We start from the raw sequence: 12,757 nt of genomic DNA, 5'->3' as shown, positions 1-12,757 counted from the left end.
AGTGCGCCTGTTTATTACACTCTGCTTTCCTGCACCTGACTTCGCCTCCCGTACACACCCCTGACAGGTGCAGTTAACTCCAATGAAGTTATCCTCTGCAGCAGAGGTAACTCTTGGTCTTCCTTTCCTGTGGCGGTCCTCATGAGAGCCAGTTTCATCATAGCACTTGATAGTTTTTGCTTTCAAAGTTCTTCAAATGTTCCGGATTGACTGACCTTCATGTCTTAAAGTAATGATGGATTCTCGTTTCTCTTTGCTTATTTGAGCTGTTCTTGCCATAATATGGACTTGGTCTATTACCAAATAGGGCTATCTTCTGTGTTCCACCCCTACCTTGTCACAACACAACTGATTGGCTCAAAGGCATTGCGAAGGAAATCAATTCCAAAAAGTAACTTTTAACAAGGCACCCGTTAATTTAAATTCATTCCAGGTGACTACCTCATGAAGCTGGTTGAGTGAATGCCAAAAGAGTGTGCAAAGCTGTCATCAAGGCAAATGAATAATCTAAAATGACACTTTTTTGTGTTATTTCATAGTTTTGATGTCTTCACTATTCTACAATGTAGAAAATAGTACAAATAAAGATAAACCCTTGAATGAGTAGGTGTGTCCAAACTATTCACTGGTCCTGTTCTGTACTTTCATTCATAGGATAGGTTGTAGCAACCTCATGATGGGTATAGGGAAAGTTTGAGTATCATGTAGTAGTCTAGACCTATCGATGTTAAATGGAACTGGGTGAATGGAATATGAATGACAGTCATCCAACATGCTGTAATAGAAATAAGACCATGCTCATTAAAACAAATATTGTCCTTCCTCATCATAAACGACACTGAGTGCCACTGATGCACACACGCATGCAAACAAGCATACACACACACACACGCACAAACACACACACAGACACACACATTGTTGTCTGGCTGTAGATCATCTGACCTGTTATAGATAACCTAAGGATTAGTGTCAGGGCTGCAATCATGGTGTATTATCTAGAGGGAAGATTGAAGGGTGCTGAAAGTGCAGCAAAGTACAGAATACATTCACCAGCCAACAACACTCCCTGAATCACACACACACACACACACACACACACACACACACACACACACACACACACACACACACACACACACACACACACACACACACACACACACACACACACACACACACAGGTCAGGGTAAGTAACAGGCTTTGCTAATTCAACCAACACTATTTTTTTCTGTCTCCACATCCTGTTTCTTCATTTAGGGAATCTACTGAGTAGAGACACACACAATACTGAAAACTTTCATCTGTAACTTCAAAGCATCAATTCATATAAGATAAGTGGGATAATAGAAACAAGGTTAGGCTGTCATAGTGGGCCAAATATGAGTTCTGACACATCAAAACAGTTCCATAGCTCCTAAGTAGCACATCAAACATTATTACAGTGGGAAACGCAGTGCACAAAGGTGTGTGCACATACAGTGGGGACAGAATACATAAACCAGAAACTCAATTTGAGGCTAAACTTAATTGTGAAAAGACTTCAAAGTGTGTCTTTGAATGGTGGCTTGGGCAGAATGTTAACTAGCCCAATCTTGGAGCCCTCAAAAACTGCATGGTGAAATAGAGACAACAGACTATGAAATATGAAAATCTGAACTTAAAAGGGGAGAGATTTGTGTCTTGCGTGCTGATGTAGTTGTGTGTTTGTGTGTGTGTTTGTGTGTGTTTGTGTGTGCACGAGCATGCATATTTGTGTGTGTTTGACATGTAGAAAGATAATAGAATAAATAAGAAGAGAGAGAGTAGTGGGGGACAGGAGAGAGCACTTCTCTCCATTTCAGCACCAAGGACAGCGCTCTATTTGTAGAGTCTCACTGAATCAAACAGGACACTTCAACAGGCCGTCTGCTCCGGAGAAACTTGACCAACTTGTTCTCACTCAGACTAGATTCACTCATAATCTCTAATAGTGTCTCTCTTTTCAGACTCTATTCTACAATAGCAGAGACACTGTCTTTGGTGCTGAAGTGGGGTACAGCAGTCTCTCGCTTTCTCTACTCTGTCGCTCTCTCACTCTCTACTCAGTCGCTCTCTACACTGTCTTTCTCTTTCTCAAACACAAGCATACTCACAAAGAAGAATGGAAACATAACTACTTGAACAAATGGATCCCACAACTAGAACCGTTCCCCCTCAGTTCTCCCCACAATCTAAATCTAAGAAATGTATACCCCTATCATTAGTTTTACTCATCAGCAAGACTCTTAATAAACTACACAGATGGTGTTCTCTCCCCCTTGCCTGTCTTGTGTCACTGAGACGCCCCTGCGCAGCATGGGGCCTCGTGCCACTGTGCCACTGTGCCAAAGGGCCTGTCTCCGCCATGGCCTCTCATTACAATGCAAAAGTAATCAGCAACAACAACAACGGGGGAAATAAAGAGAACTTCACAGCTGCACTCACATTTAATCTGTTTAAAAACTGGCATCCATGTAAAACACATGTTCAGTGGGGCTCGAGGAAATGTGGAGAGACGTCAGAAAAGGGAACTAATTTACGGCATAAAACGCTGTTTCAAGCTAGCTCAAATGAAATAGAAAAGTCTGTCATAGCCTCCCTCTAGTCTCGTACATTCCCAGTTCCTGCCTTCTCCATCTTGTGTATAATTTGACTGCGCATTAATTTCCTTGCGTGGCCTAATCTCAGAGCCTAGCCGTCGAACTCCCTTTCCCTTTCCCTCTCTCGAGTTTCCCTTACGTAAAAGCGCTAGTCCAATTAGAATGTTTGTTATCCTGGATTGGGTCCCTCTTTGTGCTGAGAAAAACTATTTCAACTGTAGGTCTCGAAAATAGTTAATTTTCTCTCCGAGTCACAGAGACGAAATCTCCCGCCAGCGACTTGCACTGAGACTCTTTAGAATTTGAAAGTTGGACCACTGAAAGGATTTGATTTCACAGAGCCGACATTCACTGACAAAGCTAATTCCTGGGCTATTCGCTCAGGGTCTTTCAATGACAAAAACTTCTAACTTGTGGGTTAACAGAAAATACAAAAACACTTTTTTCAAACACAAAGACATAGCCTTCCTTTTAGTTACGTTGTTTGGACATCTAGCAAACCCCCCCCCCCCTCCCCCCGCCCGCCCGCCGCCAGCCAATTGTTAGGGCCTGCTCTACAGTATCTCACAGCTAGGCTCTGTGTAATATGCTACATTACTTAGCATATAGAGCAGGCGGCGTGAGGGGGTGATGAAGTGTGTAGTCAAGGGCATGGGGTAAGCTGTCCAAGGTTAATGTCTCATTTCCACAGTGGCCACTCAGTCTCTTCCAGTAGTGGGTAATGTCAAATTCATGGGTCTTTTACTGTCATATATGATTTGAGTGCATGGAAATGGCCAAGGTCTGAATTTATGGTCCTGAGGACTGAGGTCATGGATGTGACTACAATCTAGACATTGTAGTGAGACGCTGCATCACACACACAAGCCTCCAGAAAGTAAAGGGATACAGCATACTAGAATAACAAGCCAAATTATCCTCAGCATGTACTTGTACATTATATATATATTATATACCACCTCGGACAGTTACGTCGGCAGACCAGTCATGATGGATCGGCGGGGCTCCGTGTCGCTAGTAAAGGGTCCAGGCCAGGCCAATTGGCAAAAGAGGTATTGTAGCCCAAGGATTGGCTGGTGGACCTCTTTGGCTAGCTGGTTGATGGGCCTAGCTCGAGGCTAACTCCAGGGTAACTGGTGCTTGCTTCGGGACAGAGACTTAGACAGGAGTTGCCACCCGAATAGCAGCTAGCTAGCTGTGATGATCCGGTATAATGGTTCAGAGCTTGCGGTATGATTCAGAGATGTGGTGGAGAAAAAGCAGTCCGATATGCTCTGGGTTGATATCGCGCTGTGCAGACTGGCAGGAATTGACCGGGTTGAGGCTGGCTGATGTCCGAGATAACGGTGAGGACCGCTAGCAGTGGCTAACTGCCAACTAGCTTGTAGCTAGTTAGCTGACTAGATTCTGATGGGGGTTCCGGTTCTAAAGTATAAAAATAGTTGATATCTGCCTAGAAGGCCAGCATCCCGGAGTCACCTCTTCACTGTTGACGTTGAGACTGGTGTTTTGTGGGTACTATTAATGAAGCTGCCACTTGAAGACTTGTGAGGTGTCTGTTTCTCAAACTGGACACTCTAATGTACTTGTCCTCTTGCTCAATTGTGCACCGGGGTCTCACACTCCTCTTTCTATTCCTGTTAGAGCCAGTTTGCGCTGTTCTGTGAAGGGAGTTGCACGAGATATTCCGTTTCTTGACAATTTCCCGCATGGAATAGCCTTCATTTATCAGAACAAGAATAGAATGAAGAGGTTACAGAAGAAAGGTCTTTGTGTTTCTGGCCATTTTGAGCCTGTAATTTAACCCACAATTGCTGATGCAATTGTCTAAAGGCCAGTTTTATTGCTTTTTTAATCAGGAAACAGTTTTCAGCTGTGCTAACATAATTGCAAAAGGGTTTCTAATGATCAATTAGCCTTTTATAATGATCAACTTGGATTAGCTAACACAACGTGCCATTGGAACACAGGAGTGATGGTTGCTGATAGTGGGCCTCTGTACGCCTATGTAGATATTAGTTCCTTTGTTATTGTCTTTGTTTTAGTATGGTCAGGGCGTGAGTTGGGGTGGGCAGTCTATGTTTGTTTCTCTATGTTAGGTTTTGAGTTCGACCTATTATGGTTCTCGATCAGAGGCAGCTGTCAATTGTTGTCCCTGATTGAGAATCATATTTAGGTAGCCTGGGTTTCACTTTTGGGTTGTGGGTGTTTGTTTTCCGTGTGAGTGTTTGGTCGATTTTTTTTCGTTCACTTTATTGTTTTGTATTTCAGTGTTCAGTTCGTTTCATTAAATATTACACCATGAACACTTATCACGCTGCGCTTTGGTCCTCCTACCTTTCTCCCGAAGACGATCGTTACAGAACCACCCACCAAAAAAGGACCAAGCAGTGTGGTAACGGGCAGCAGCAGCAGCGATCGCAGGACTCCTGGACATGGGAGCGAGATCTGGACTATGTCACAACTTGGGAAGAGATAGACAGGTGGTCGGTCGACCCAGGGAGAGTGCCGGAGCCCGCCTGGGATTCTCTGGAGCAGTGTGAGGAGGGATACCGGCGTATGGAGTTGGCACGACGATCAAGGAAGCCCGAGAGGCAGCCCCAAAAATGTCTTGGGGGAGGCACAGGGGGAGTGTGGCGAAGTCAGGTAGGAGACCTGCGGCAACTTCGGAGAGCGAGAGGGACCAGGCAGGCACCGTGTTATGCGGTGGAGCGCACGGTGTCCCCGGTGCGTGTGCATAGCCCGGTGCGGTACATTCCAGCTCCTTGTATCGGCCGGGCTACAGTGGGCATCGAGCCAGGTGCCATAAAGCCAGCTCTACGCATCTGGTATCCAGTGCGTCTCCTCGGGCCGGCGTACATGGCACCAGTCTTACGCATAGTGTCCCCGGTTTGCCAGCACAGCCCAGTGCGGGCTATTCCACCTCGCCGCACTGGCCTGGCTATGGGGAGCATTCAACCAGGTAAGGTTGGGCAGGCTCGGTGCGCAAGAGCTCCAGTGCACCTGCACGGTCCAGTCTATCCGGTGCCACCTCCACGCACCAGCCCTCCTGTGGCAGCCCCCCGCACCAGGCTGTCTCTCCGTCTTCTCCCTACAGGTGCTCCCACCTGTCCAGCGCTGCCAGAGCCTTCCTCCTGCCCAGCGCCGCCAGAGTCTCCCGTCTGTCCTGAGCCGCCAGAGTCTCCCGTCTGTCCGGAGCCGCCAGAGTCTCCCGTCTGTCCTGAGCCGCCAGAGTCTCCTGTCTGTCCTGAGCCGCCAGAGTCTCCCGTCTGTCCTGAGCCGCCAGAGTCTCCCGTCTGTCCTGAGCCGCCAGAGTCTCCCGTCTGTCCTGAGCCGCCAGAGTCTCCCGTCTGTCCTGAGCCGCCAGAGTCTCCCGTCTGTCCTGAGCCGCCAGAGTCTCCCGTCTGTCCTGAGCCACCAGAGTCGCCAGTCTGTCCTGAGCCGCCAGAGCCGGCAGTCTGTCCTGAGCAGCCAGAGTCTCCCATCTGTCCTGAGCAGCCAGAGTCTCCCGTCTGTCCTGAGCCGCCCTGCTTTTTCTCCCGAAGACGATCGTTACAGATATTCCATAACAAATATTCAATTTCCAGCTAATTTACATTAACAATGTCTACACTGTATTTCTGATCAATTTAATGTTATTTTAATGGACAAAAAACGTTATTTTCTTTCAAAAACAAGGACATTTCTAAGTGACCCCAAACTTTTGAACGATAGTGTACATGGTGGGTGTCAACCTTGAAAGAAATGTGCTCTCTGTACATTGATAAAAGGCTTTCATACTGAATATTGTATTTATTTATTTAACCTTTATTTAACTAGGCAAGTCAGAACAGTGACTAATGAGCCTTAGTCTTACCTCTGGTGTGGCTTGGGCCTCTGTTGCGTCCTGTAGAAGAGTTGTGTGTGACGTTGTGTTGAAAGTGGGAGATCTCCGGGGTGGTGTTAGTACGGAAACTCTCCTTAAACCGTCGCATCAATGCATCCACTGTCTCCTGCTTGGGGTCAAGGGCTGTGGGAGGGATAAAACAACGAGATGTGAGATCTGTTAAAAGGTTTCACACTTAGAGAGGGTTGGTTTACAAAGCATGAGAAACAGGCACTGGTGTGTTGTAAATGCAAACAGGGAAGAGTAAAGCAAACAAACACATTTGAATGATAGCCGGGTTGTGAAAATACTTTGTTCAGCATGTATATTGTATATTAAAAAACAACTGCTTTGCATCAAAGCTGCATTTAGAATGCATATATAATAAAAATGATGAAATACCTTGAATCTACTTTAATTACTGACTGTGACTTTGAGGGCTATACATCTGGGCAGTTTGATATCAGATACCCCAATTGATTGGAACAGAGAAGGTGACAAAACAAGTTTGCAAAGTTTGATTCATTTAGAGTATTTTAGACTGAACAGCTGACTCACGCTAGACTCAGTCTAAATCAAAATGCATTTTGTGTCAAGCACTGTAAATTACAAAGCCTAGTCACAGTAGATACATTGGTACTTATTTGGTGCACTGTTTTCAGTACATTTCCACCTCCTATAAGTACATAGGTTGTTGAAAAGAAGATGGGCTCTGACTTTCTGACTGCCTCAGTTCAACAACCTTTCATCTCTACAGGAATCCCCCTTCAATGGGCTGCCCCTTGCCGCACTGTTGAACACTTCATCCCTAGTTCAATGGAATACACGCTTAACTGAAGGAACAACAAAGACAGAATGCAATATGACGTTTTATAAAATAGTTTGGGGAATGGCCTTGTCTCCGAGGGAAGATCCTCGGCGCCATGTGATGTGATGGCAGGTAGCCCTATGCGGGACTGCTGGCATAACCCCCCCGCCCCCATGACAGGCCTTAAGGTTATTGTATATAGCTGGTGAGGAGGTGGATGGTTGTTGAAAACTGTTGCTGAAAAACAGAAAGTAAGAGAACATGGGAAAATTGACATATAATACATCCCAAGATTTACACCCATTGGTTGATAGAGAGGAAGGTGATAATTGCAAAAGTGAGTCCATAGGTTAAACATCAAGCTTGAGGAATGTGCATTATTGTGCCATGCTCATAGGCTATAAGGTAAATAGGTTAATGACTTTCCGCACATGTCTAATAGGAAAGAGGAGAAGAAACAGGAAGTTATGCTGATGATGATACATTTGCATTCATGCCCACTATGCCCCTAGAATAAGAAACAAAGTGAATTATGTTATGCTTACTGGATGAAGTTAAATTACATTTCAACCCCTGAAGAAATATTTTTTTTTAAATGTTGTCAAGTTTGGCATGAAGAAGCAGTTGTGCAATTCACATCTGAACAAGAAAATACCCCAGAAGCTTTCAAAGTGGGTATCACTGCTGAATTGGGCTGCTGTAATGGACTCAAAGCACAAAGGACTACAGATGAGAAGAAAAAATGGGCCCATTTCTTTCCAGTTAATCTTCCAAAATAGAGCGCTCCAGTTTACAATAGGTAATGGGCATTGTTTGCATAGCCCCCTTTGAAAACCAATATGAGATGGTAGTGAGGAGTTGCAGTGCGGCCCAGGCACATTTCCTTCTACTCTGCAGAAAATATCCAACCCTCGGGGGACTCATATGACCCATCTAAACATGTTCTGCCCCATTTGCGCCACCGAGACAAGAAATGAGAGAGAATATTCTTCCCATTGTTTCCTCAGCACAACAAAAAAAACTAAACCTATCCCTAAAAAACACAGAGGGAAGCGACCATTTATCTAGAGCCTCCATTACCAAGCGGAGTGCTGTTCCCCCATGGCCCGCAATGCATCAAAAGTTCAATTAAAGTGAGATATGTAGACCTGGGAGTCTCTCGGAGGAGCGATGATACATCTGGACATGGGCTATTTACTCGCAGTGCAGTGTGTGCAGGAGCGGAGCGGCCTAAAGTGAGCGACAGAGAGGGGGGTTCGGAGATAGATGTGGCCCGGCTCACAGCGGTATAGCGCACTCCACAGACAGGGTCATTTCTCAACCTCCCCAGCTCTGTCTTTCTGTCTGTCAGTATGTCTTTCAGGTGTGCTCACATCATGAATTATTATCAAACATATATTTGCCGGGAACACTCAGGGAATGCCAATGAGAGAAATAACTAAAGTGCTGAAATAAAAAGTTGTAGAATAAAAGTCAGACAGCATTAAAGTTGGAATTTAAAAGCTCAAAACTAATGCTACTGTCTATCACCTTCTTAACACTAGATGAGTGTATTTGTGCTTCTTTAACAATGGGCAAACATAAACAGAGAATGCATTTACGCTTCTTTACTACCCAATGCTTTACATTATGTAACCTCCACATCTTAAACAGTGGCCATACATACAGTACACTCGAGTATGCCCTCTGCCCTTTAAAATCCACTTAGCAGTGGTGAAACACACGATACTATGCACCATGTCCTTTACTAATGCCCACATCTTGAACAAGGAATGATATAACCATATAACGAACAGCTCACTCTTGGCTCCTTCACGTCCACTTGAACACATAATGTATGAGTGTGGCATGCAGAAACCCCAGCGGAGGGTTCCATGAGCCTGGGAAGACTCAATGAGACGGCTCATCTAATGACAGTGAGACGCTGCATATGAAGCACTAGCCAGCTAGCAAGAGTGCTACGCTAAGACAGTAAATGCACTGAGAATTCCCCATTGGGCCTACGACGGTTCACTTGGCTAATCCACAGGCCTAAACTCAGAAAACAAACAGACTGGGCGGGCCATGTGGGGAGCAGCCACTTAAGCCCTGACCTGCCATGACTGAGGAGTGGCTGCCTGCCTGAATGTGTGAAGGAAGGAGGTTAACTGGGCCCATACATATTGCATGGCCCCTTGGCGCTCACTTTGTTCTATCGGGGAGGCGGAGATGCTATCCCAAATAAGCCCTGTGATGCCCCGTGGCGCACCTCTTCAAACAAATCGTTTGTCTCTTTAGTGTGTTCGGCAACTGCTATCCATATACTTTATCATGCTCTCTCTCTCTCCCCCTATCTGTGTAACTGCCTTTCTCACACACACACACACACACACACACACACACACACACACACACACACACACACACACACCCTGTGACTGGCTATTGGCTATTGATATTGTCTTCTAAATCCAATATGTTTGTTGAGATTAGCTTTAAATCATGCCTGTGTGCTGAGCCTCTGTGTGTCTCTCTTGTCTCTGTATGAAGATATCATCAATTGATATCACTTAGGGGAAAGATGCATGTTGTCCTTTTATAATTGTGGTTCTTTTTTTTCTTTTTTTGGTATTACAGCAAAGCTCTGAATTGAGCAAGTCAACAGTCAAAACAGGTTTCTAATAGTTACAAAACACAAAGCTAGGAATGTTGTCAGGAAGAAAAAATTATGTAATTTCAAAAGTTGAACTACCAAACTGGAAGTCAATTTCCTTCATAGCAGAAAATAGTTGGAGATGCAGGTATGAGACATACTACAGGACCAAAGGTATGTGGACACCTGCTTGTCCAACATCTCATTCCAAAATCATGGGCATTAACATGGAGTTGGTCCCCCCTTTGCTGCTATAACAGCCTCCACTCTTCTGGGAAGGCTTTACACTAGATGTTGGAATATTGCTGCGTGGACTTGCCATAAGAGCATTAGTGAGGTCGGGCACTGATGTTGGGCAATTAGGCTTGCAGTCGGTGTTCCAATTCATCCCAAAGGTGTTCGATGGAGTTGAGGTCAGGACTCTGTGCAGGTCAGTCATGTTCTTCCACACTGGGCCTCCTGAGTGGAGCAGAGGTCTAAGGCACTGTCACCACAGACCCGGGTTCGATCCCAGGCTGTGTCACAGCCGACCTCGAGCGGGAGACCGTGGCGCACAATTGGTCAATCGTCGTTTTGGTAGGGTTTGGCCGGCCAGGATGTCCTTGTCGCATCGCGCTCTAGCGACTCCTTGTGGCTGCCTGGGCGCATGCATGCTGACTTCGGTCGTCAGCTGTACGGTGTTTCCTCCGACACATTGGTGCGGCTGGCTTTCAGGATAAGCAAGCAGTGTGTCAAGAAGCAGTGAGGCTTGGCAGGGTTGTGTTTCAGAGGATGCATGGCTCTCGACCTTCACCTCTCCCGAGTCCGTACGGGAGTTAAAGCAATGGGACAAGACTGTAACTATCAATTGGATATCTTGAAATTCGGGAGAAAAAAGGGGTAAAAAGTACAACAAAAAAGTAATTAAAAAAAATGACCTAATAAAAAAATTATCCCACATTGATCTCAAAATATAATTTCTGTTCAAATCAAATCAAATCAAATCAAATCAAATTGTATTTGTCACATACACATGGTTAGCAGATGTTAATGCGAGTGTAGCGAAATGCTCTGTGAAAATCTTGGACCTCGCTTTGTGCACGGGGGCATTGTCATGCTGAAACAGGAATGGGCCTTACCCAAACTGCTGCCACAAAGTTGGAAGCACAGAATCGTCTAAAATATGCTGTAGCGTGCGTTAAAACTTCTTAGGGATATCCCACTTTTTTGCAATTTTCGCCTAAAATGACATACCAAATCTAACTGCCTTTAGCTCAGGCTCTGAAGCAAGGATATGCATATTATTGGTACCATTTGAAAGCAAACACTTTGAAGTTTGTGGAAATGTGAATTAAATGTAGGAGAATATAACACAATAGATCTTGTAGAAGAAAATACAAAGAAAAAAACCAAACCGTTGTTTTTCTACCACCATTGTTGAAATGCAAGAAAAAGGTCCCAGTTCTAGCCATCACCCTGGTTGTAAATCTGATGGTGTCCACAAGATGGCAGCAGTGTATGTGCAAAGTTTCAGATGGATAACTTGAAACATGAGCGAACTACATGACATTTAGTGTGATGTCATCCAGTTACATTTGGACAAATTGTGAAGGAAAAAATTGCATTCAAATTACATTATTCAGAAAGAATATCGTCAAATCTCTATTCTTGGACTTTGATTGAACTTTTACAGTATTAGTAGCCATATTATAAGTTCAACATTTGCAAAACAACCAGTTTTCATAACTCTGAATATTCTTAGAATTTTTGTCCAAAAGGAAAAGGCATGCTGTCGCAAAAGGTTAGTAGCTACATTTTACTACATACACAGGGTGTCTGGATACTCCCGTAAAGCCCAGCTCATTGGCTATGTAGCTAGCTTTGTTTGACCCAGATTGGTGCTTATTTGACAAAGTTAGAGTTGTTCAAGTGAAGACCGCCCGCGTTATCGGCGTGCAATGAAGGCATCGCTCTCTGACCAAATATGGTGTCCTATAGGATATACTACACCCTTATTGATATAGTGAAGTCTGGTTGCGTTCTAGGATCTCTGAAGAATACATACACATGTGATTTGACCGGTTGAAACAACATTTAGGGTTAGATTTTCACAGATTCCTTTCTTTGCAAATTGAACGAGTGTAAATACAAAATCGATCGTGCATACTATATGGACCTTTTTAGGATGTGAAAAATAATTTTATCTAACAAAACGACACCCCATGTTATCTCAGGGACCCTTTGGATGACCCTTTGGATCAGAGCAATATTTCAGAATGTAAGTACACATTTCACCTTCAGAGGTGAATTTATCGCGGTGTAAAAAGTGTTTTGTTGTTAGGAACTCTCCTCAAACAATAGCATGGCATTTTGTCGCAGTAATAGCTACTGTAAATTGGACAGTGCAGTTATATTAACAAAAATGTAAGCTTTCAGCTGATATAAGACACTTATTTGTATCAACATTTGTTATTTCTGTAAAATCTACGATCGTGACACAAGGTGCTGCATGATTTAGAACTGTCCCATTGACGGGACGCCGATACCTAAGTTCAGATTTACTTTCACTGGAACTGAGAGGACTAGGCCGAACCATGAAAAATTGCTCCTCCACCAAACTTTACAGTTGGCACTATGCATTGGGGCAGGTAGCATTTCCTGGCATCCGCCAAACCCAGAGACGCCCGTCGGACTGCCAGGTAGTGAAGTGTGATTCATCACTCCAGAGAATACATTTTCACTGCTCCAGAGTCCAATGACAGCGAGCTTTACACCACTCCAACCGCCGCTTGGCATTGTGCTTGGTGATGTTAGGCTTGTGAGCGACTGCTCAGCCATGGAAACCCATTTC

At 44.6% G+C, this 12,757-nt stretch overlaps 1 protein-coding gene across 2 annotated transcripts in view; it reads right to left on the bottom strand.

Annotated features, from left to right (window-relative positions):
- LOC110509815 (astrotactin-2) overlaps positions 1-12,757 on the bottom strand; it is a 471,341-nt gene that overhangs the window by 310,177 nt on the left and 148,407 nt on the right. For both annotated transcript variants that reach the window (XM_036967227.2, XM_090226889.1), the window contains exon 4: positions 6,479-6,631. In XM_036967227.2, the coding sequence (XP_036823122.2) occupies positions 6,479-6,631 (153 nt within the window). The remainder of the gene's footprint in view (positions 1-6,478; positions 6,632-12,757) is intronic.

This window comes from Oncorhynchus mykiss, chromosome 29, assembly GCF_057628025.1.
Source record: "Oncorhynchus mykiss isolate SJ-2025 chromosome 29, ASM5762802v1, whole genome shotgun sequence".
NCBI lineage: Eukaryota > Metazoa > Chordata > Actinopteri > Salmoniformes > Salmonidae > Oncorhynchus > Oncorhynchus mykiss.
The sequence above is the reverse complement of the archived record's forward strand: the minus strand, read 5'-3'. Positions and strand labels throughout refer to the sequence as shown.